General features: G+C 32.6%; 4 protein-coding genes across 4 annotated transcripts; 1 reads left to right on the top strand and 3 right to left on the bottom strand.

Moving 5' to 3' along the window:
* Positions 1–6: 6 nt before the first annotated feature.
* Positions 7–1,508, top strand: LOC119678896. Its single transcript, XM_038090976.1, has 3 exons — positions 7–568; positions 633–700; positions 781–1,508. Coding segments are annotated over exons 1-2 (546 nt in total). The 5' UTR covers positions 7–24; the 3' UTR covers positions 635–700; positions 781–1,508.
* Positions 1,509–15,706: 14,198 nt separating this feature from the next.
* On the bottom strand, positions 15,707–19,650 carry LOC119676141 (ATP-dependent DNA helicase PIF1-like). The gene is made up of 2 exons (XM_038087373.1): positions 18,421–19,650; positions 15,707–15,778 (listed from the first exon to the last, which is right to left on the bottom strand). The coding sequence occupies exons 1-2, from the start codon at positions 19,648–19,650 to the stop codon at positions 15,707–15,709; spliced, it is 1,302 nt and encodes a 433-aa protein (XP_037943301.1).
* Positions 19,651–19,776: 126 nt separating this feature from the next.
* Positions 19,777–21,228, bottom strand: LOC119676142. Its single transcript, XM_038087374.1, has one exon. The coding sequence runs from the start codon at positions 21,226–21,228 to the stop codon at positions 19,777–19,779; it is 1,452 nt and encodes a 483-aa protein (XP_037943302.1).
* Positions 21,229–21,346: 118 nt separating this feature from the next.
* Positions 21,347–22,735, bottom strand: LOC119676143. Its single transcript, XM_038087376.1, has 3 exons — positions 22,148–22,735; positions 21,456–21,994; positions 21,347–21,350 (listed from the first exon to the last, which is right to left on the bottom strand). Exons 1-3 carry the CDS (start codon positions 22,619–22,621, stop codon positions 21,347–21,349), a joined length of 1,017 nt encoding a protein of 338 aa, XP_037943304.1. The 5' UTR covers positions 22,622–22,735.
* Between the last annotated feature and the right edge of the window lie 752 nt (positions 22,736–23,487).

A 23,487-nucleotide genomic window follows, 5' to 3' on the forward strand; every position in this document is an offset into this window, starting at 1 on the left:
ACAATAACTTCGAAACATGGTGATATGTCACCAAATGTGGCTAATAGCACGTTGAATGATTTTTTTAATGATTCAGATTCGGATGGATTTCTTCTCGAAGCAACACAGCAAATAGAATCTAAAATACATCTTCCAGTTACAGGCACAGATAGTGTTGTTGGATGTGTTATAAGTAACTGCACTGAACTAAGAGATTTAGCATCAGAAGCAAATAAAACCTCTACTTCCATTGAAAAACGATCATCATTATATGAGAAATTTTTGGAGGATGATTCACCTGATGACTGGTTCACATCGTTAGACGATGTCATTGAGCAAGCTATCCAAGCAAAAAAGCCACGTAACTCTTTACAACGATATAAATCTATGCCGACTGAAGCCAGTTCCTTAACAATACCTCAGAAGACATCAAAAAATGTGAAAAGTACAAAAATATCCCCAACAATAGTGCAGTACTCAAATCCTGCAGTATCAAGACAAACGGGGCATAAAAGTATTACCACAACCACCGATGTCTCGAAATTTAAGCGACATGCCAGTAGTAATACAATACCATCCGGTTCCAGATGTAAGTATTTTTTAAATTATTTTTTAAATATTAAATACTATCATTACCTTTCTATTCGTCACAGAGCTTGACAGGTTCTAGTAATTGTATTGTATGAATACCTAAAGATTGTTTAATATGGATAACGCAAAGGTATAATCAAAAAAGTATTAATAACATTTTATAATATTAATACGAGGATACATTTTTAAAACAGTTTTTTTATTTTACAGATTGTTCTTTTAAAAACAGTTGCTTTAAATTGATTTACTCAACAGTTATTCAAAAATTATAGTTGCCAGATAACAATCGTTTGCGAATTATTTAAACACAAAATTGCTTCCAGTTGATTTACTCATCACTTATTTACTAAGTATCGTTTGCAACACAATATAAACACAAAATTGCTTCCAATTGATTTACTCATCACTTATTTATTAATCATCGTTTGCAACACAGTCAGGATACAGGCTTGTATACTATATATTAAAATTATAACGCTTAGCTATAAGCTATTCAGTCAGTAACTATTTGTAGGTTTTAAAAATCTATCTATGTATGTAATTTAATGCTGGTTATTTAATGCGACACCTTAACACTGAAAAAAAATAATAGTTTTATATGCTAAATATTCAAAGTACAAGAACATTAAAAGTGAGAATCATTCGTTAAAAAAATTCTAATATATAAGTTTATAAGTCAGAAAAATTTAAAGTCAAGTACATTCTATATTCCATCAATATTTATTTTTTTATTCTTGCTCGTGAACATCGATCAGCGTTGATTTGAAGAACATAAGTTGTGCTTTCATTATGATAGATTTATAATTATTTTTGTGATAGGACTTAGGCTGCCATTAAATTGCATGCCAATTTTGTCTTATCATAGACTTAATCATTCCAGAACTCGTAAATGCTTTCTACAACTTTTCAGCACTAAAGTTCATATTGAAATGCATATATTAAAAGAATTTCTAGTTAACTTTTTTTGATTTTATTTTTGTTGTTAACGATTTATGTGAAAGTAATAAAAAACTGCCTTGGCTTTTTATTTCTAAGTTAGTTTATATACATAACTTAAGCAACATAATTAATAATATTAAATCTATACTTCTAAGAGCTATTGTTATGTTTTGGTCTATTTTAGGTGAAATTTTATCATTAATTTTTCCTAGTTCTTCGAATATCTCTTTGGATTTGTTTATAATGGCAAGTTTATTTCTATTGTTGATATCTTCTTTCATATTCCTGCATATTTAATAATGTCCATTGCTTGACATCTTTGAACTGATAGTAATGGACAATGTTCAGTTTCGACCACGTAATATCAATACATGTTTTTTGTTCTTGTTTTCGAATGTTAGCTGTACTGTTGTGTTATTCGTTGAGCGATTCAATATCTACTGACTATTAAATAAAATACAAATGTTACTATAGGAGTGCGTACACATGCACCTACATATAAGTACCATATGTATGTACATGTTTATACAATATCTCCCTCTTTAAGCTGACAATAAAGTTTTAATTAATATAATTCAAAATATAAAAATACATTTCGTTTACTTATTAGATTTATATTAAAATTTATAATATGAAAGGACTTATTTAGACATTTTGAGTTCCATCGCAGAATAGTACTATCCAATGAGAATGGATGCGCATCTTCAATTTCTGCCTTAACTCAATTCTATAAACTGTCATGATATCATACATTCGATTGATATGTTGCTTCGCTTTTACCAGTAAATCTTCAGGCACTCTATTTTTTTTGCTTGTTTTTTGGCGAACCTACACTGAGGAATATATCTGTTTCTGATTCCTTTCTAAATAATTGTAGACAACCTTCTGATATGTTTATGATATGCATAAATTCCTGTAAATCTTTAATTTGTGTAGTATTTTCTTTTTATTTTTATCATAATATTGGGGTACAAAATCGGCTATTATATATATTTAACTAGAGCATGTGGAATTTTATAAAAGCTTTTTTGCATTCTTTCGACTAACGGTTTAAGTTCTCTTCCTACTTGAATTCGTCCACCATAAATATAATAATGAAACTTATGGCGTGCATAAAAAATCTCTGCCAGCAATTTTTCCACTTCTGCATAATTGATTTCAATATCAGCAAGGCTTCTCAAAGCAAATGCTACGGGTTTTCATTCCGCATCAGAAAATTTCCAAAATAAGTATTACAAAATGTATAAGCACTAGATTACCTTCACCATCTGTCTTTGCAATGCCATGAGCCACACCGAAACTTTTTTTTTGGATTTCATAGTATCTCTTCCTTAGAATAGTAAATACATTTTAATTATTACGCCTTTATTTAATTGTGCAATTACAAATTCTACAATTCTAAGGAGAAATTATTTAAGAACCCATTTTCTCTTCACCTTGTGTTAAATACAACATATTGTGTACATTGTATGTTACACTTTCCACTCCATAAAGTTTTGAGAAAAAAATTTCAAAATCTTGTAGCATAATCTGTATATTATCTAGATTGAACATGTACATTTGTGGGCAAGATAGCATACGATACGCCCAACTGAATAAAAAAAAATGATAACATACGTTATCACTGAGAATATTTTTAAAAAATATAATTCCGGTGTACAATGTAATTGTTCTCAGCTCAGTCGCTTTCAACTTTTTAAAGTCTTCCAAATTTCTTGGTTTTCTGGCAAATTCTGAAGGCATATATATATGGTGGGACGTTGGGACAGCGCACTGTCCAACAAGTGGCCTCACTGAAGTGAAGGACTAGTCGAAGTAGACCACGAAACGACTTGGGTCCTTTTTCGTCCTTCGATTCTTGGATGTTGTTATTGAGTTAAAGCTGGAGTGGCTTCCGTTCGCATAACTACATCTTTTGTTAATGCAAGCATCTCATTTAGCTTGAGGTTTCCTGCCAAGTCGTCACCAACCCAATGGTGTCCCAAGACAGTCTTCCTCCTACTTGCCAGTGCTGGACATTGGCACAATATATGCACCGCTGTCTCCTTTTCTTCTAGACATAGTCTGCAAGTGTCTTCCTCAGCAAGAGTTATCTTTTTGAGGTGATACTTGAAGTTGCCATGTCCAGTAATTAGTGAGGTCAGCCAGCTTAGAGTGCTCCGCGAATAGCTAAGCACTTTTATCGGTTCCCTGGCCCACGGTTTAGGTAACATGAGTTTGGTCTGTCTACAAGTGCTCAACTCTCTCCATCTATTAAGATGAAGTGAGATTATCCACTTATTGACATAGGCTGCCGTCATGCTGTACCCCAATGGTATTCTGGGCTCCGGGCCACAGAAATTATGGCTTGATCCTTGCTTTGCAAGTTCATCTGCCTTCTCGTTTTGCTTAATACCGATGTGTCCTTTAACCCACATGATCGTCATCTCATTTCCATGAGCACATTCCATGAGCTTCGTTACACATTCTTGTACTAAGCTGTTAGTTATGTATGTCTTTTGCATGCTTTTGATAACTGCTTGGTTGTCCAGCGCTATCAGAATCTTTTTCTGATATACCTGACAATCCAATAGGTGATCCAGAGCATGTGAGACCGCCATAAGTTCCGCTTGATAGACGGAAACATATATTCCTAGATGTAGAGTGCACGTTAGATTTAGCTCTTTCGAGTAAACCCCAGCACCAGCTCTGCCATCCATTAAGGAGCCATCGGTAAATATGCAAATGTCATTCCTTCCACATACATTATGTAGAAGGCCGTCTACTATCAGTGTTCTGTAGGACACTTCTGTCCCATAAACCCTCCTCATAGTCTCCAATGGCATCTGCGTTTCCTTGACCGCGGCCTGGACGAGATCAAGAATCTTACGATGACCCACTAATTTTCCGAAGTTGTTCTACGTGGAGCTTCTGAAGGCATACTTCCAACCAATGGATGTTGTTTTTCCAACAAAGTACCCTCTAGTACAGCTGAAAATGGTGTTCTTCTTAATACATAAGTGTAAAAGATGCATTGGATGCAATGGAAATTGAGATATCATACCAAATCCGATACTTTCCAGAGAATGTGGATTATTTTCAATGTATAACTTATAAAAGCTTATTATTATTATTATTATGACATGTTCTTCATTAAAAAAAAATTAAATTTAGAACTTAATCTATTCACAAATAGTTGTTATAAAATTCCTCCCTTCGTCTCTATTTTTGGCAGCAAAACGTAACTGATTAAAGGCTTTTTTTTTTGTTTCGGTTGCCACTGTTCTTCGCCAAGTGGTTTTGGGACGACCTCATCTCGTTACTCCTTGCGGGTTCCATTCCATGACCGCGTGGGCAATTGCATCTGTCGGCTTTCTAAGTATGTGGCCGGGCCTTCCATATTTACGTTTCTGAATTTCTTTCTCTATTAGCTTTTGTTTGATGCGCTGCCATAGGTCTTCGTTGGAGACTATTGCAGGCCATCATATGTTCATAATACGCCGCAAGCTTCTATTAGGAAAGTTTATATCTTTTGAGTCGACGCATTCGTTAGCGACCATGTTTCGCACTCATGTAATAATGTCGATTTTACGCAGGCGTTGAATATTCTGATCTTAGTTTCGATGCTTACATTTTTGGCTTTTAGACTTTGTTAAGCCACGCGAAAGAGCCATTTGCCTTTTTCACTCTGCTGTCGATGTGCTTTGACGTGTTAAATGTTGTATATCGTACGCTGCTCATTAGGAACGCAAGTATAGGAACATCGCATATAAATAATTTTATTCGAATAGGTATAGTTTTGCTATCATATACTCCTACGATAAAAATACTTGCTGTTTCAAAATTATCTCCTTGTGTAAGAATAAGTCACAATAATAGCTTTGAACTTCTAAAAAATGTCAAGCCATCGACATTTATATTTAGTACCACTTCATATTGTGGTAATCCTTTAAATTTTCATAACTCTTCGTCACCAACAAAGTGATAATATTTACCTGGCGCAACAGTCCTAATAATTATTTTGGTTCTACTGACTAATTAAATTTTTTGTGTGATTCTTTTATCTTCATTTTCTTCATCTAATTCATCTTCTACCTGGACTGTATTCTTCATACCAATATTGCAATTTTTCCCTGTACGTATAAACATTATTTGAGTGGAAATCATTATTACAGGTCAACTATACTGCAGGAAGGTATTGTCTCCGAACTAAAACTTCTTACATCATTTTATATAAAATAGCTTGATAGATTACTAAAGATTGATATCTGTTAGTACCTACAGTTCTAATTATAGGTGAACACTAATAGGTGTGTTTCACTATCCTTGGTGACTGTTTTGTTACTTTATCTTAATGCGTAAGTGTTCTAAGATCAGCATATCTTCCTTCGGTTTGAATGCTTTGTCTTTGGAGAGATGAGAGTGTGGGGTTTGTGTGGGTATCGATCTTTATAAAGAGTTTTAATGCTTTATCTCGGATGTACTGCTTAACTGATTTTATCTACAGGTCTTTTTTATCTATAGGTATTTTTCTTAGAGTTTTATTCTGGCATCTTTGTATTTGTTCTATTATAGAATTGGGGGTTTTACCAAAGGCTACACAACCGTTTAATAGCGCGGGTTTGATTACTGCGGTGTATACAACAAATTTTATTCTTGATGCTCAATCTGCGGTCAAATGGTTGGTTTAAAGTTTAATTCACAATTATTTAGATTTTAAAAATTAAAATATTTTTACCGCACTAATATGACGCGCTACATTCAGAATGGCCCTGCCGCAGTAATACTACTTTTCTTTTCGGTCATCCTGATAATCGTCGTCTGTCTCAGCTGACAACAATTCCGCATTCGCCTCGGCGTATCTCTCCAGTTTTATATTGTGTAAAATAATTGCTTCAAACACTTAATATTTGTTTATAATTTTATTTATGTGTTGAACTTTTAAATATTACAATATATAAATGTATGTGTTGCACTATTAAATATTATAAAATATAAATGTAGACGAATGTTTATACCGCGAGCGACTGCGTTCAACGTAGTTTCGTTGCGAGGTAAGCGACAACTACTTACTTTCATTGTTTCACAATTGTCAATAGTCGTAGATGTTATTATAGGGCCATCACCCAGTATGTAACTGTGACGTTTAGAATCACTTAACGTAGTTTTTTTACTCCAAAACAAATCAGAATGCAAATCAAATCTTTGGAAAAATTTAGTATCGAAACCATCTTTTGATGCATCTGTATATAATTCTATTGGCGCATTTCTTCAGTAAACTCTTAAAATAGGATTCACTGATCAATGTATTTTATCAGTTGAATTGCCCAACGTTGAAGTCTACTTGCTTGGTGAACATTAATTCCAGTTTTATTACTAAAAATATCCATAAGTGGTTTATGATCTGTTTGAAGTTTAAATCTTCTACCAAAAATGATTCTGTGAAATTTTGTGACCGCGAAAATAAGCGCAAGAGCTTCTTTTTCTATTTGGCTATATTGTTTTTCTGCTGGCGTGAATGATTTCAACGCATGACAAATTACTTTTGTAGAACCGTCGCACAGTGTGACAAAACAGAAATTAACCGATCAAAATTCGATATTTTCGGAACCAATAGAGATATTGATATGAAATTTTCATAAAATATAGTTTTTGAGATGATCTTTTTTTTATTAAATCTAAATCCCAATCGGCCTATCGGAACCCCCTAAAATTTTTGCCTAAACATGAGGTAGTTTGTGGTGTCGCACATTTGGTTGAACTTTGGATGTTCAAAAAACCTACATTATAATCTATATGTCCTAACTTTTTCATAGTATTCTGCTTACTGCCACAGCCATCCTGGGTGCGTCATCCTGTATTATTTTCAAGACGCTTGAATGATGTCAGTGACAGGTGGTTTTACTTGCGGGACGCACTGTGAAACCAATGATGTTGCAATGTGACTGTAATATTATTTTTTACATAATCCGTCATCATTTCACTTCCAACAGTTGACATTTGAGTTCTTAAGATGTTTTTACCCAAACGTGCTAAACACAAAAAGTACCACGTGTCGACCAATTTGAAGCTATTGACATATTTTCCCCAACTTTTATTGCCAGCCAATGTTTAGCTTTTCTGCTTCCATAGCTTTTGTAAAAGTATTCGAGTCCGTTTCAAATATTGCGTTGTAAAATACTTTATTATCTTGTTTTATTTCGTACATTTTTGCTAGTTTTAGTTCACAATCAGAGAGGCACTGATTTTGTTTTCGCAATTTTTCCATAATTTCCTGTTCGTTATATTTAAAACTGATTCTGGAGATAGTAAATTTTGGCTTAATAGAGTTTGGGACTTTTACTCCATAATTCTCGCTCATAGCGCCTTCTACAGCACATTTTATTTTTTCACGCTCGGAATCACTTTCTGCCTCAATAACAATGGTGCCGTTGTTTCTTTCGTAGATGTTAGCGATTTTCAAATTTTCCGGGTTTATCTTATTGTTTAGGTCTTGCTTTGTTTTTGCAATATTTTGTTTGCATTTAGGTTTGATCACGAGAGGCACTTCTTTTCTGAATTCTGGCACTTTTTCTACTCTTTTGGGTTTATTTGATTTTAGTGCTTCGGCATATGAAGCTTGCTTTGAACTGTGCGGCTGTAAAGCGTTACTTTGGATTTCCTTTAGCTCTTCACAGATTTTTTTGTTTTGCTTATTATTGCTTTCGATTTCATCCCGCACTTTCTCGTTATGGGTTTTTATCGTTTCTGCAATTTCACGAAATTTTTTAACTTCTATGGCACCCTCTTCACATACCCGTTTCACTTCTTTCATATTTTCCAAACGCTGGCTGAATTTTTTTTCAACTGCTGTTAGCAAGAGTTTTAGCTCATTTTCGCTTTTTTGCTGGGCTTGCCTTAAGCTGTCATGACTTTTAGCTAGTGCTGTTTCGAAATGGTTTTTGTATTCGCCCAGTTGTTCACAGAAGCGTTGACCATCCTTTGCCATTGTTCGTTGCATTTTTTCAAGCACTTCATCGATGTTGTGGATAAGTGTAAAACAGTCATCGCACATAAATCTTACAAAGGGCCTATCCAAAACTCCTTCCGCGTAATCGTCTAAGCCACTACATTTAACCGTGCGGTGGAATCGTTTTTGGCATGCCCCTTGACATATTATGAAGCTATCATTGCGAAGCGACTTATTACATTTCGAGCAATCCATATTGTCGCGCCGAACTCGCGACCGAAAATAAGAACGCTAAAAACGTACCAAACCGCACGAGTCTGATTAACTGATCCTTAGTTTTCACTAAGAATCAACTATATAAGTATATATAAATATTAGTTAATATATATATATTAATATGAAATGATGTTAATTTATAGTTTATGCGTCCTTTCGCTTATTTATTTAATTTAATTATTTAGCAAAAAAAATTCTTTATTACACTATTACACAATTACACGTACTAGTGTTGTTTTTTTTTTATCGATGTGCAACACTGTTTTTTTTTTTTTTCTTATATTATTTTCGAGCTTTTGGGCTTCAAGTGCTGTCCTATCAGCTGTTTTAAGTGAATGTGATGGAAGATGGAAAAACAAATTTATCAAACTGATTTTGCAAATTAAGTTTACTTTGCTAGAATACACAGTGATTTAAATTTACAAAAATTTCACTTTTCACCCCGAAATAGTATACCAGCTTAATAGTTTAAACTTTAAAGTTACTTGCTCAGGTGATTTTAGCAATTTTCGGGTCACTTCCGACGCTTTTTCGGTCAAAAACATTAAAAGTCACGGAGCGATTTCAAATTGCGCGCACTTCAGTTAACCGCTTTAATATTAATAATATTAAAAATTATTAAAACATTACTATTATAAAATACTATTTATTAAAAGTCTTATCAGTCCACACAAACGTCCGTACAATATGGATTCAAAATCTATAAACTCCCTTTCGGAAGCTAAAAAGTCTCAGTCCTCTGTCAGTTTCCACTGACGCGTTTCGTCTGGGAACTACCCAGACTCATCAGAGTGGATTTAAAATTCTTATAAAGTCGTCGTTAAGTATTTATAAAAGTCATAGTCATTTCCTTGTTATATACTTATCTATTCCTTACTTTATGCGAACCATCATATATTGCTTCACACTTTCTTTAAACTTTATATATCTTACATATTTTACTATATACACGCACTGACATGCGCACTTCACTATTTACTACAAAAAACTGAAACATGAAGCACAATTTGTCTTCTCAACAAGAAACTGTAAAAACTATTAACCTGAATATAACAAAAAATCAGTACAAAATATAGTACTGCCTTATTCTTAAAAGGTTAGTGCATAAACTGCCTTATTCCTATAAAATCAAAAATTGCTATATAATAATAACATGAAATAAATAATAAGGTATTTTCTTGCACATTACATAAACCATTAAATCATCTCAAAGATGATCAATAATCCATGCGCTGCACGTACAAATTCAAACCTCAAAACACTACAATATATAATGAGTTTTGATTTCTGTTCGACCCTTACACCAAATTACTTTGGTATAAATGTCCAACCTTAGGTGTTTATTTACCTAATGGCAAATACACCCGTCAGTGAATACCACGTTCACCGTTATAACTACCCTATGCCAAGAAAAGGGAACTATTGATGGAAATACTTATAATAAAAATAACAATAAAACCCTATTATATAACCATATTCCTAAACCTATAAACACTTAGTATCTCCGCATCCATCTTTCAAATCTTAATCAACAAAAACATTCCTATAATTTTAAACCAATACATTAAAAACGCAAATAATTAAATAATTATTAAAATCAAATTACATAATTAAACCGTGAAAATTAAATTTAAATTAAATCAACAAAAACTCTTACTTATAAAAATTATTATTATTTCGTTTAAACACCTTCTAAACCTACATCAACCAATCCTCACTACTGTGTTGATATTTAGTTTTAGTTCTACTTTCGTAATTAAAACACTTTGTTTACTTTGATATAATTTTACTTTTATTTTAATTAATTAATCATTTTTGATATGACTTTATTTTTATTATAACTTTTTATCTTGTAACATTACTGTGAACTTTTATAGATCACGTTCTCTTGGCCACCATAAAACAACTGTCCTCTTAAACTTAACTTAAATCTTACAATAGCTTCTTTATTTATTTAGAAAGCTATATCTATCTTATTCTAACAATATTTACTTAAAACTAACAAAGTATTTCTTAACTCTAATTGGTTAGTCTTATTTTATTTATTTCCTATATATTATCGACACATTACCTAAGACAAGAAATGCATAGTAAGCAGGGACCGAAAATAACAGTTATTTTAAAATTTTTTATGAAAAAAAGTAGCAACAAAAAGTTGTCTAAACTCTTATTTAAGTAAATAGTTATCATTCTAATAACTTTTATCCTTAATATTATGCATGCTTTTTATATATGAGCTTTTTAAAATAAAACTCAAAAAATAATAATTAAATTTGATTTTTATTATATTCATCAAAAATAATAATTATTATATGCCTTTTATTTTTTTCGCGCAGTAATAACTCTTAAAATTTGCTTCTTATTTTAAAACGCACAAATAACTGGTATACTTGCGTTATATAATATAAAAAGCAAGAGTATCGCGCAAATTCTGCGCGATATTTTTAAAATGAAAATATAAAATGCAATTTTCATACAAGGTAGTTGTTTTTGCAATTCCATAGAAAATGTTTGAAAAGGTTGGTGCAGGTAAAGATTTAGTTCAGTTTTTTGTTTTTGTATTTTGGATTCATATTTTGTATTTAACTTTGTATTTTGTAGGAGAACAAATTTGTATGCAAAATACAAAAACAAAAAACTAAACTAAATCTTTACCTGCACCAACCTTTTCAAAACATTTTCTACGGAATTGCAAAAACAACTACCTTGTATGAAAATTGCATTTTATATTTTCATTTTAAAAATATCGCGCAGAATTTGCGCGATACTCTTGCTTTTTATATTATATAACGCAAGTATACCAGTTATTTGTGCGTTTTAAAATAAGAAGCAAATTTTAAGAGTTATTTCTGCGCGAAAAAAATAAAAGGCATATAATAATTATTATTTTTGATGAATATAATAAAAATCAAATTTAATTATTATTTTTTGAGTTTTATTTTAAAATGCATATGATAACAGTTATAAGATGATTTTTATTTTTTTTATGATAACTGTTACGGTCCCTGATAGTAAGTATTTACTGTGCATTTGCTTGTCATGTGTCTCATATTCACATGTGTTCCGATTTGTGTGGTCTCAATATATTTGACACCACATGAGCTATTAACCGAATTTTAAGTGGCAAACAATTTATGTCAGAAGTATCGTTTTCTGACTCATGCCATAAATTATATGGCAAGAAAGAAAAGAAAATTTTATGTCAGTATAGTCCAGAATGAATAAATATTTAAATAAATCAATTAAATAAATAAAGAAATCAATCAAAAAATTAATAAAATTATTTAACAAAATTATTAAATAAATTATCAAAATGAATTATAAAATCATTAAAAATCATTAAAATCATCAAAACAAATCACTAAATTAAATTAAATCACAAACTTATAAAATTATAAAATTATAATAAGAATTATAAATTATAAATTGGAATTCTTGAAAAATTGTATAGAATATATAATATTACTTACTTATATTATTTTCTTATAAAATTTATTGAATGGTTTGGCACTAATAAATATTTCAAATAATTTTACAAAAACACCACAACACAAATTCGCATTAAGATGCGTGCACAATAAAAGTAAAGAGCCAACTAAAGTCGACAAACAAAGTCAGCTGTGTAAATGTTCTGTTATTTATTTTATGAAATATTAATATTGATTAACAATTATTAACAGTCATTTAATTGTTAAAATATTAAATTATTAAATTATTATATTAATTGAATTTATTGTGATTCTAAAATATTAAATTAATTCAAAATTATTATTTATGTTGTGATGCATATATTACCAAATAATAATTAAATAATAAATTAATTAATTAATAAATTAAGAAATTAATTAATAAATTAATGATAATGAGTGATTTGTTAATAAATGAATAATTAGTAATTAGTGTTTATTATAATATAAGTATATTAATTATATAAATTATTAATAAATGCGGATATACGGATAGTTTACATCTACATTACCTATGAATCGTGAAAAATCCAATATATCTTGAATGTTATTATGAAACAATGCGGATACCCTGTATGCTCACATCTATATTTCCTATAAGTCGTGAGCTAACAGGAATATCTTGAATGTTAGTATGATATGATAAGAATAAATAAATCAATAAATAAATTCTTAATGTAACAGTCTTCTAACAACACCCGTTGTTAGTCAGCTACACCCATCACAAATGTATGCCGAAATTTATCGTCAGCTAATACATGGAAACGCATCAGATACACCCAAACATACATAAATGATAACATAATATTAAATAATAAATAAATAAATATATAAATAAATAAATAAATAAAATAAATAAATGAAATCTTAGTGTAACAATCTTCTAACAACACCCGTTGTTAGTCAGCTACACCCATCACAAATGTATGCCGAAATGTATCATCAGCTAATACATGGAAACGCATCAGATACACCCAAACATACATAAATGATAACGTAATGTTAAATAATAAATAATAAATATATAGAGTGAAAATAAATAAATAATTAAATAATAAATAAATAAAATCTTAATGTAACAATCTTCTAACAACATATAATAAAATAAATTTAATAGAATAAAATAGAAGTACCTAATTATTGTATAAATCTATCTATTAATATTAATAATAATAATAATAAATAATAAATAATAAATAATATAACAATATACATTTGATTTACAACTGATGTCAATAAATATAATACATTAATAAATTATAATACATTAATTAGATAATAACTTAACTTAATACCCAACATCATACTTCTAAAACTTTGATATTTATATTGAGATACACCTATATTATAATAAATGAAAATTAATTAAATCCAAATTAGTAGGTGTTTAAACTCTCATAAAAATCAACTCCATAACAAAGTTCAGTTATCTATCAAAGAAAGATGGACGCAACAACACACATGTAACTTATGATACACAAACATTAAATTAATATAAAATACTTAATATCAAAAATCAAATGTAAATTCAATTCCACATCAACCAGCTATTCTATAAAAATAAATTACCTTATGGCTTCGTGGATGTTCTCAATTATTCAGAAAAATCTCTATAAATCTATTATCTCATCATAATAAACATACTTTGTATCAAATCATAATATATAGAATATAATAATAATATATATATATATATAATTAACTTTGATAAAATAATTAGAAATAAAATAATAACATGTAAAAATATAAATATATATATAACTAATAAAATAAGTTCTACTGATTATTATTTTTTTTAAATAAAAGATAACGAATGTATTGTGTGTGAGAAGGGGTTGTATGACAGAAAGAGGAATTGAGCGCTGTAGACGATGAATAAAATGACGGACATATTTCTTGTTTGATCTTTTAAAATTTGAATTTAAATTCAAAAAGTATGTTAATATATTTTATCCTAAATTATGAAAATGAAACATAAAGTAAATCAATATAAATTTCGAAGAGCAATAAAGTGTGCGCTATTTTTTGATTGTGCGTCTTTAGTCAACCTCTTGTAGTGCATACTTTCCGCATGTCCAAATTGCAGCTTTCCTTGTTTTATTCCTTGGCCATGATTCACAAGTTTTGTTTTTGTACGGTTCACTAATTAAAACAGTGTCTGCATTTTTCTCCTTCACCATTTGTTCCAGGACCTTCTGGAACAAATGTTCATGCATTCTGTCTATCACTGCTCTCCTAAAGACGAGATAATGCTTGCTGCCTACACCATGTTTGCACTGATTTGGATTTCTGTCTTTGTAGAGCATGCACAATGACTCGTTTTTGCAGTCTTTAATAAAGTGGCCATTCACCCAACACTTTGAATATTGTTTCGATCGATCTGTTTCACTTTTGCATTGACTAGTTATGTGTCCATAATCTAAGCACTTAAAACATTTGGCTAACGTCTTTTGAAGTCTAATACGGTAAATTACCCATCCTATTTTTATTTTATCTGCCTCTTAAAGCTTTTTTGCATTTTTTACGGGTAAATTGATTGCGTGCCTCCATATGCAGGCCTTAGGCTAATAAAATCCGCTTCTGTAATATTTATGTCTAACTGCGTATTATTTGCCTCTATATCACTCTACAATATCACACTTCGTGTTGATTTCATCGATATCTTTGCAAATTATGCTATGCTGTGGCAGACTTTTAACATTTGATTTTTCAACAAGTATTTTGTCGATAATGTCTTTAAACACATGTGTTAGATCATGCAACTCTTTTTTTGCCTAGTTGGATTAATAATTCGCCTTTTTGCGTGCTTCTTGTCCTGGAAACTGCGTCACAGAGTTGGCTAAGTTTAGGTTCCGCTTTTACTTTCCTCAGTATATCAGCCTAGGAGTGTGTCCCATTAGTTGCTATAACTATGGTATCTGGCCTTGATATAACCATATCTAGTCTAGGTTTTTTTTTATCTTTTTCCTACTAACTTTTTTCCAATCTTAATTGTCAATCCTTTCTGAGCCTGGTCTGCTTAATCCATCTGATTAGTTACCTGCCAGTTTATTATCCGTAATTATTGAGTTTTGCTTATGGTTTTTACTCTTTTGCTTTTGCTTTAGAGGGATGTAACTCTAAGCCGTTTCTTGATCAACGTTTGTTTCAGTTAGCGAGTTTTGAGTGCCTTGACTCCTTTTAATAATATCTTTAACCTCTTCTGTCTGCTCTGCGACAGCCAGCTCGTACAATGATTTTATGTTTTCAGTAACATCTCTCATTGGTTGATGCATCGAGCGCGTTTTCCCTTCGTCCTGCATTTCTACAAGTATTTGGCTTTGTTCATTTCTTATAGCTATCTCTCCTTCCTTATTTAGACTTGTACAGTTATCTGATACAACAAGCAAGTTTACCAGCACTATATCATTGCAGTAACAGGATATCGACAATCGGGAGCACACTAGCTCACTCCCTACTTGCATCTAAACACTGTTAATTGAATTGGTCCTGTTTGTGTTGAGATATTATTCGCAGCCGTAGTAGGCTAAGGTATTAGAGTAGCATTCTGTACCATTTTAGTTTTAACAATGAAAGAGGGATCAATACAACTAGCTAACTAAATAAATAAATAAATATAAATAAACAAATAAACAATTACCACCTCCTCTTCTAATTTCACCAAAAAAATGTTCTAACCGATCTTGGCAAAGTTTTCTGGTCAATAAAACTTGAAAACCTTTTGTGGAAAGAAAATGCCACATTACCAAGAGACTGTTTATATTAAGAAGCCAGCCATTAATAAAAGAAAATGTTGGCTTAATATTTTTGTCACCACTACCTTGAATTTTCAGAGACTTAAGTAAACTTTGTGCCTTTTTAAGAAATTGAATTTGCTCAACTGAGCCACAGAAACCTGTTTTGAAATTAAGTCCTGTAATGTTGCTAGAATTAAATATATCAAAAAGGTTATTGAAAAATTGAATGAAATCTATAGTATTGTTAAATGTTATAGTATTATCTATTACATGGCGTGAACTAAAAAAATTATATTTTATTTAATATATTAATACTTAGTCAATTTATTATTTAATATTTTACAATTGTATTAAGTTATTAAATCATTTTTTATTTAATGTTATTTAATATATTTTTAGAGGATTCTGCCAACGAGCTTCTACTGAAGACTAACGACTGTATTTATGAATTCTTTCCTAACGACTTTCGAAGACACGACTTTATTAATGAAACCTTTCCTAACGACTGTCACTTCAAAGTTTTTCCTTTGATGCCTGAAGTCGTTCATAAGAGTTTTTGGATTGGATTTGACCAATCAAATTATAGCTTCTTAAACTCCTCAGAATGTTCTAGAAGCTTCTTATCTCCATCCTATAGGATTGGAGCTTCTATTTTCTAAAGCGCCTCGTAAGCGTCTTTAGCTTTGGCGTCAGTAGCCAGATGAAGATATTTGTGTCCAATAATAATTGAACATTTCATCGATCAAGTATTTCAAATGATACTTGATATGTTTTCAGCAAGATACTTGCAGTTTGAAAAAAAAAACAATGTGCAACAATGTTGCCATAAGAAGTATAGGCATTAGGCCTGATTGAAACAGTGGCGCAGTGCCGTTATGTTAATTTAGGGTTTTAACTTCTACGTTCGAATCACAGGATTTTGTAAAATGAATTAAAAAAACTTGTATTTTACTCGGAGCAAATTTTGGAAACACAACTTAACTAAAACTAATTCCAACTAACTTTTAAATATCAACTGACATAATTAAATTATATTTAATCGTTCCATTGCTTATCTGATTAAATTCGTAACAATACAATATCTTCCCAAGAGACTTTTAAGCTTTTAAAATGTAAACAATTTTTGCTATTTTCTAAGCAGTTTCGTGTGCTTTTCAGCAAGTGAGAAGAATCATGAAAGAAATAAATTTTACCACCGTTCACCTCAAAAAATGGATTGTCTACGCTAACTCCTAAGCTTTTGGCTAAACTAATAAAATTTGGCATGGATTTAATCCTATACTTTGAAGTTGCTTAATTACTTCAATAAGATATCTCTTTATAACTTCCGCTTTACAACTTCACTGGTGAAGAAGTAAGCAAAAGGCTGTGACCATTTATCTCCACCAATTCCTTGAACTAAAAAGGTAAAAACACTACTTGCATTTTTGAACTGCGATTCTCGTCATCGTAATTTTCAAGGTCAACAATTTTATCGTTGTGCCTATCATATTGCAGATGACTTTTTAGAGACATTTCGTCACAGGAAATTGAAACATACTTCTGAGGGTATGTGAAGTTCCGACTACGAAATTCAAGGGACTTAAGGCTACTATTTATGCAGCCTGGAGATTTGCGCCACTTTGAAACAAACTCCAAAAGAGTTCGCCCTGTTGGCCAATTAAAAGAAGTTCTTAAATGTCTATAGGTTATCGGTAACAGAAAAACCACCCCTTATGCGAGAATCTTTAAATTCTTATACCTATAGCCGTATACCGGCCTATCGCTATTCTTTAAACAATTTCTAACAGAAATTTGAAGATTTTGGGGGAGCCTACCACAAAACTCCTCTAAATTATCCCCCTCTGGCACTTCAGTGATACTGGTAAATGTCTTACTCATTATTTGAGGGCCTAAGCTTTTCAATCTCTAAATTTTGTTTTGAAATAATTTTATCCCTAACAAATAAACAAATTTTTATTAGTTTACTAGTAGATGACCCGGCGAACTCTGTTCCGCCTTAAAGGCAATAAATAAGCAGTTTTTTTTTAATTGGAAAAAATACAAAAAAAAAAATACCTACATTAATCATTCATAATTTATTTGTGTATTTTAGTACATAGGTTGCTCTTCATTTAAGTACCTTGTGATACACGACATTTTTTGATTTATTATCAGGCGCAAAAACAAACAACGCAGATGGTCTTCCGACCCGTGAACATGCCACGTATAATTGACCATGGGAAAAACATGAATGTTCTAGATTTAAACCACAAACTTTTAAGGATTGGCCTTGTGATTTGTTGATGGTCATGGCAAATGCGAGACGTATCGGAAATTGAAGTCTTTTAAATTCAAACGGCATATCGGTTGGGATCATCGGTATCCTCGGAATGAGAACTTCCTCACCTTTGAATTTTCCTATCATTATCGTAGCGTAAATTACATTGTTCATAAATTTTCTAACCACCAAACGCGTACCGTTGCACAGTTTTGGTTGGTTTATGTTTCGAAGCATGATTACCTCGGAGCCAACCTTTAGGCGTAAATTGTGCGGTGGTAAGCCAGGCACGTCCAAAGAGTTTAAAAATTCAATTGGATAGTTGGTGGCTTCATCTTCATTTGTGACGCAGTCAATAGATTTGAATGAATACATTGTTCCAATGATCTTATTTTGAATTATGTAGTTTAGGTCATCTACATCTTTATTCTTAGCCGCTAAAATTGCTCGCTCACTCAACCATTCATTATTTTTGTAGTTAGAAATAATTTCTGGAAATACATTGTTGATAAGTTCGTCTTTTGATGAGACAAAATTACAGAAATTATTTGGAAATGATATTAATCCGCTCGATTCATCGACAGGTACTTGACCATTACCGATAGTCAGCAATTGCTCCGAGAAATCTTCAGCAGATGTATCATTAAGCAATGTAACTCTCATGTTTGTTGTCAGTTGCAGTTTCTTCACATAGCGCCATAGATTTGACGATTTGAGGCAAGCGTTTATTTCGTCGGCAGCCGTAGATCTTGGAATTACTGGCAGTATTTGGCGGAAATCGCCAGACAGTAAAATCATTGCTCCTCCAAAACATCTCGAGTCATTGCGTAAATCTTTTAATGTTCGGTTAAGTGCTTCTAATGCACGTTTATGCGCCATTGTGCATTCGTCCCAGATGATGATTTTCGATACCGCTAAAACTTTGCCCATTGCTGAGTGTTTTGCAATATTACACGTTGGTTCTTCAATAGTTTGAAGATTTAACGGTAATTTGAATGCTGAATGAGCCGTACGGCATCCTTCTAACAATGTGGCTGCTATTCCAGAAGAAGCAACTGCAACCGCTATGTTAGATCTCGCCCGAACAGTTGCTAACACTAATGACATGAGGAATGTCTTGCCAGTTCCACCAGGGGCATCTAGGAAATATAAACCACCATTTTCATCATCGATTGCCTTCATTAAAGTATCATAAACTTCCTTTTGTTGGTAATTCAACAGGGGTACTTTCGTTTGAACTACTAAATCTAATTCCTGGTGATCATATTCACATTCCCGTTCCAATTCTCGATTAAATGCGTCATTCATTTCACGATATGGTGCTGGCATTCCTAACCTGATTAATAAATTACCGCACATGAGGTAACACATATCTTCGATCAAGAGTAAAGCACGATTATGTATCTCCTCATTCATCTCAATATCGTGATTTCTGGAACTGACACGAATTTGATGTAAAATATCTTCTGACATATTATCCTTGTATTTGTGCCACAGGTTACATGGGTTTGATGGAAAACATGTCGAAATTATGATAGCGAATAATGTGCGTATCTGACTTGGAGATGCAGAGATAATGGCTTCAGCGATTGTCGTATCCTAATGACTATCGTTTTCTAATAACTTCAATTCTTCACATGCAGCACGATATGTTGGGTATATTACACCATTAACAGTTCGTAGTGACTCAAATGACGTTGGCCCACGCACATTTACCAGCAACAACCGCAAATGGAAACATTCATTATTCTTTGGATGAACTGTATACATACGACCAAGAGCATCAGTAGAACGCACATCTGGATACCCAGGAACCGCATCGCCTTGCTTCCGTCTTTGAAAATTCTTCGATAAAGCATTCCAAGTATAATAACGTGGCATCTCCGAGTAAATCAAAGTTCGTGCAAACTGATCGCTTTGGCAGATTGCAAAAAAACTGGTCAATGTAGTTGCTGGAGGTGTTTCAGCACGTTGCGTAGCATTCGAAGCCGTGAAATATACTCGTTGACCATTCTCCAGATGCACCGCCAAATGCGTAACAGTAGGATGACGTTCGTGAATGGGAAATGCGAATATACGCCAAATCGCTTCATTACAGTTCACATAACGACCAACTTGATAGCGTGAAATTTCATCGTTGGTATTCGAGGATTGTAATCCAAAAACCGCCATATCACTGCCTTTCGTGACATATTTGCAAATATATTTTATGGACTTAACTGAATTGCAGTATTCAACGTTGCAATGTGTCTTGAACGATTTAGAAATAAGTGGCGAATATGGAACAATCCAACTGTTGTCGACAACGAAATCCATTCTTTTCACTTTCGTTGTGACAGTTCGACCGTTGCCATCTGGTGATCGACGCCGATACAGCGGATAACCATCATTGCCAGTGACAGTCTCCGCCGTTAATTTCCGTGGATATCGTTTAGAGCACTTTCCATCAACCATGCAAGGTGATTGGGGATTGATGGCACCACACGGTCCATGAATCATATTAGTAGTAACAACATCATGTAGGTCTGGATCGACTTCATAATCTGGAATCTCGGCACATATGATATCATCTATTTGGTCAGGCTGAATTCTTTCCACTAACCAAATAAGAATGTGTGCATGCGGCAGGCCTCGCTTTTGCCATTCGATTGAATACATCCAGCACCGAGTATCTCCAAAGACGCGTTGTTTAACAATAAAGTTCATCAGGAACCGAATTTTTTGCCTGAATATACGTGCTGTGATATCACTTGACGTTTGTCCTGGAAGCAGCAATTGAGTAATTTCTACCCATTTTGGATTACAGGTAAAAGTAATAAAGAGATCGGGCCGACCGTAATGACGAACATATGTCATTGCATCTTGTGCATATTCATGCATATGACGTGGACTACCAATATATGTCGCCGGCAGAATAGTTAATTGACCAATATTGGCTGCATTTCCTTCAGTACTAACTGCATCACGTAAATGGATGTACTCCTCAGAACGCAGTTTGGCTTGGTTCAACCTAATGAATGTTAAACGTTCCGTTTCTATTTTTACATACATGTCAACGCAATACTGCTGAAACAATCGACGAAACCGAAGCAAATAGTTGTCAGCATTTTGACGAATCATCAAACGATATGCGTAATAATTCATTGAGCTAACTTTCTTTGTAGTTTCTTCACCTGAAATAAAAATTTGATAATTAACCATTTTAAAGGCAAATTTAAAAGGCAAACAATACAGACATTAACCATTTTTTTAATAAGCATTATTTTAAATCAGTGTCTTTCACAAATAAATGAAATAAATTATGATACTGATACTCACCATTCAATGGATTTATCATTTTAATATTAAAATAATATCCATCTTCTCCTTGCCAAAACATCAGCGGGTATTGCAATGTGTCATATGATCGATGAGTTTCAGATATTTGTTGCAGTTGACCATTATCGCGACGTGTAAGCACAATATCGCGTTTTTCCAATTGTTCACCAACAATCAGGATGGCAACTTCGTCTACTGTTGGAGCATTAAATGTCCTTTCGTGTGTTCCAGATGGTCGTTTATCTGCTTTGATGACAACTTTATAGTCATCACTTGGCATGCGCTCTAAAGCACTCTTAAACAACCTGACCAACGCATGATGTTCATGAAGCAGACACTGCAAGTCTTGAAGAATTGCTCGCTTCATTCCTGCATTGATGTCTAGGCGTCGATCAAGTTGTTCTTCCATGTTGCCCATGAAATATATTTGTAAAAATTTATTCTGTGTATCTTCGAAAGGTAGTAATGATCCAATTCGATGATGAATCTGTCCTTGTATCTACAAAATAAAAACCAGACAGTATTAACTGTGTTATAAACACTTTTTTCGGTCGGAGAGTAGAATTCAGAATTAGCAAATATACTACATAGGTACCAATAGATAAAGTAAGTTATTCTTTAACTACATCTATATAAGTACAAAAATAAATACCTTAAATGTCGGATTAAATCCTCGTTCTTCGATAATATCTGCCCCAAATGACGTCATCTGGAAACAACCATTATATTTTTGTGTATTTGCAAGAAAGTGGCGTGATTCTTGTGTTTCGCCACAAAGCAATGAATATAATGGCTCAGGTGGCGGAGTCAACAATGGCAATTTCACTTTACCATTAAGGCAGCATAATCCAGGGGTTTCTCCGGAAAACTTTAATGCACCACAATACTCGCAAACTACGTCCATTTGTCCAATGCAAACGCTAGGATGCAAGCTGTAATCATTGCTGCAATCGTATTGAAACGCTGCTCGATTCAAATCAGCACTTGATAAATATCTTATTCTGCATCGCAAATTATCTATTTGTTGACCTCTGTTGTTCGCTCGACGATTCTGCATTGCCAACCGAGCTGTTTCACGGGCTGCTTCACTTTGCTCTCGTGATTGAGAAGCACGAAGTCGAGCCATACTATCGCGGCGCTGTTCACGTGCAATTTCTTGTTCTTCTTCAGTCCTTAAATTTGCAGTATTTCGTATTCTTCTTGCATTACGGCTTTGTCGGGAAAGATTCGATCGTCTTGGTCGCGGCATTATTAAAAAACTAAAAACTCAAATTTTCAACCATACCATACATTATAATTGTTAATTATTTATTTTGTTGAGTTTGCAACAACCAGGTAGTTTTATTGATTAAAAACGATATTTATTGCAACACAAACTTATATTGATCTAATACAACTTTTAAAAACACATTAACTAAGTTATATTTCTATCTGTTAAATTTTAATAAAATATTTTCTTATATCAAAAATTTGATAATTTCAAAACCTACTTTGTCGTTTCTCACCACTGACGTTTCATGTTAAGTCACACGGGAATGCTGTCGAACGGGATAAAAAGTATCCTATGTCCTTCTCCTGGCCTTAAACTACCTCCCTGCCAATTTTCAGCTAAATCGGTTCAGCCGTTCTTGAGTTATAAGTGGTGTAACTAACACAACTTTCTTTTATATATATAGATTATTTACTTCTTGATTTTCTTTTCCTAGGAGACAACTCTGAAGACGTACTATTTCTTTGGGGCTCTATGTTACCTATTGGAATTACCTCATCTACCTTTCCTGTCCTTTCTACTATTATATTATTGGTGGTGGGTGGAGATAAAATATTTAAAATTATGTTGTTTGCTATACTTGAATTGTGAAGATAATCTATTTTTTTCAATGAAACATGTATGTTATTCTTCACCATCCACTACTTTAAGTGATTTTTTCCTAACACTAATTGCTAAAGTTTGTTGAGGCATTGCTTCGTGTGATGTCATATTAGACAGAA

The sequence above is a fragment of the Teleopsis dalmanni genome, chromosome 2, assembly GCF_002237135.1.
Source record: "Teleopsis dalmanni isolate 2A chromosome 2, ASM223713v2, whole genome shotgun sequence".
In the NCBI taxonomy this organism is placed as follows: domain Eukaryota; kingdom Metazoa; phylum Arthropoda; class Insecta; order Diptera; family Diopsidae; genus Teleopsis; species Teleopsis dalmanni.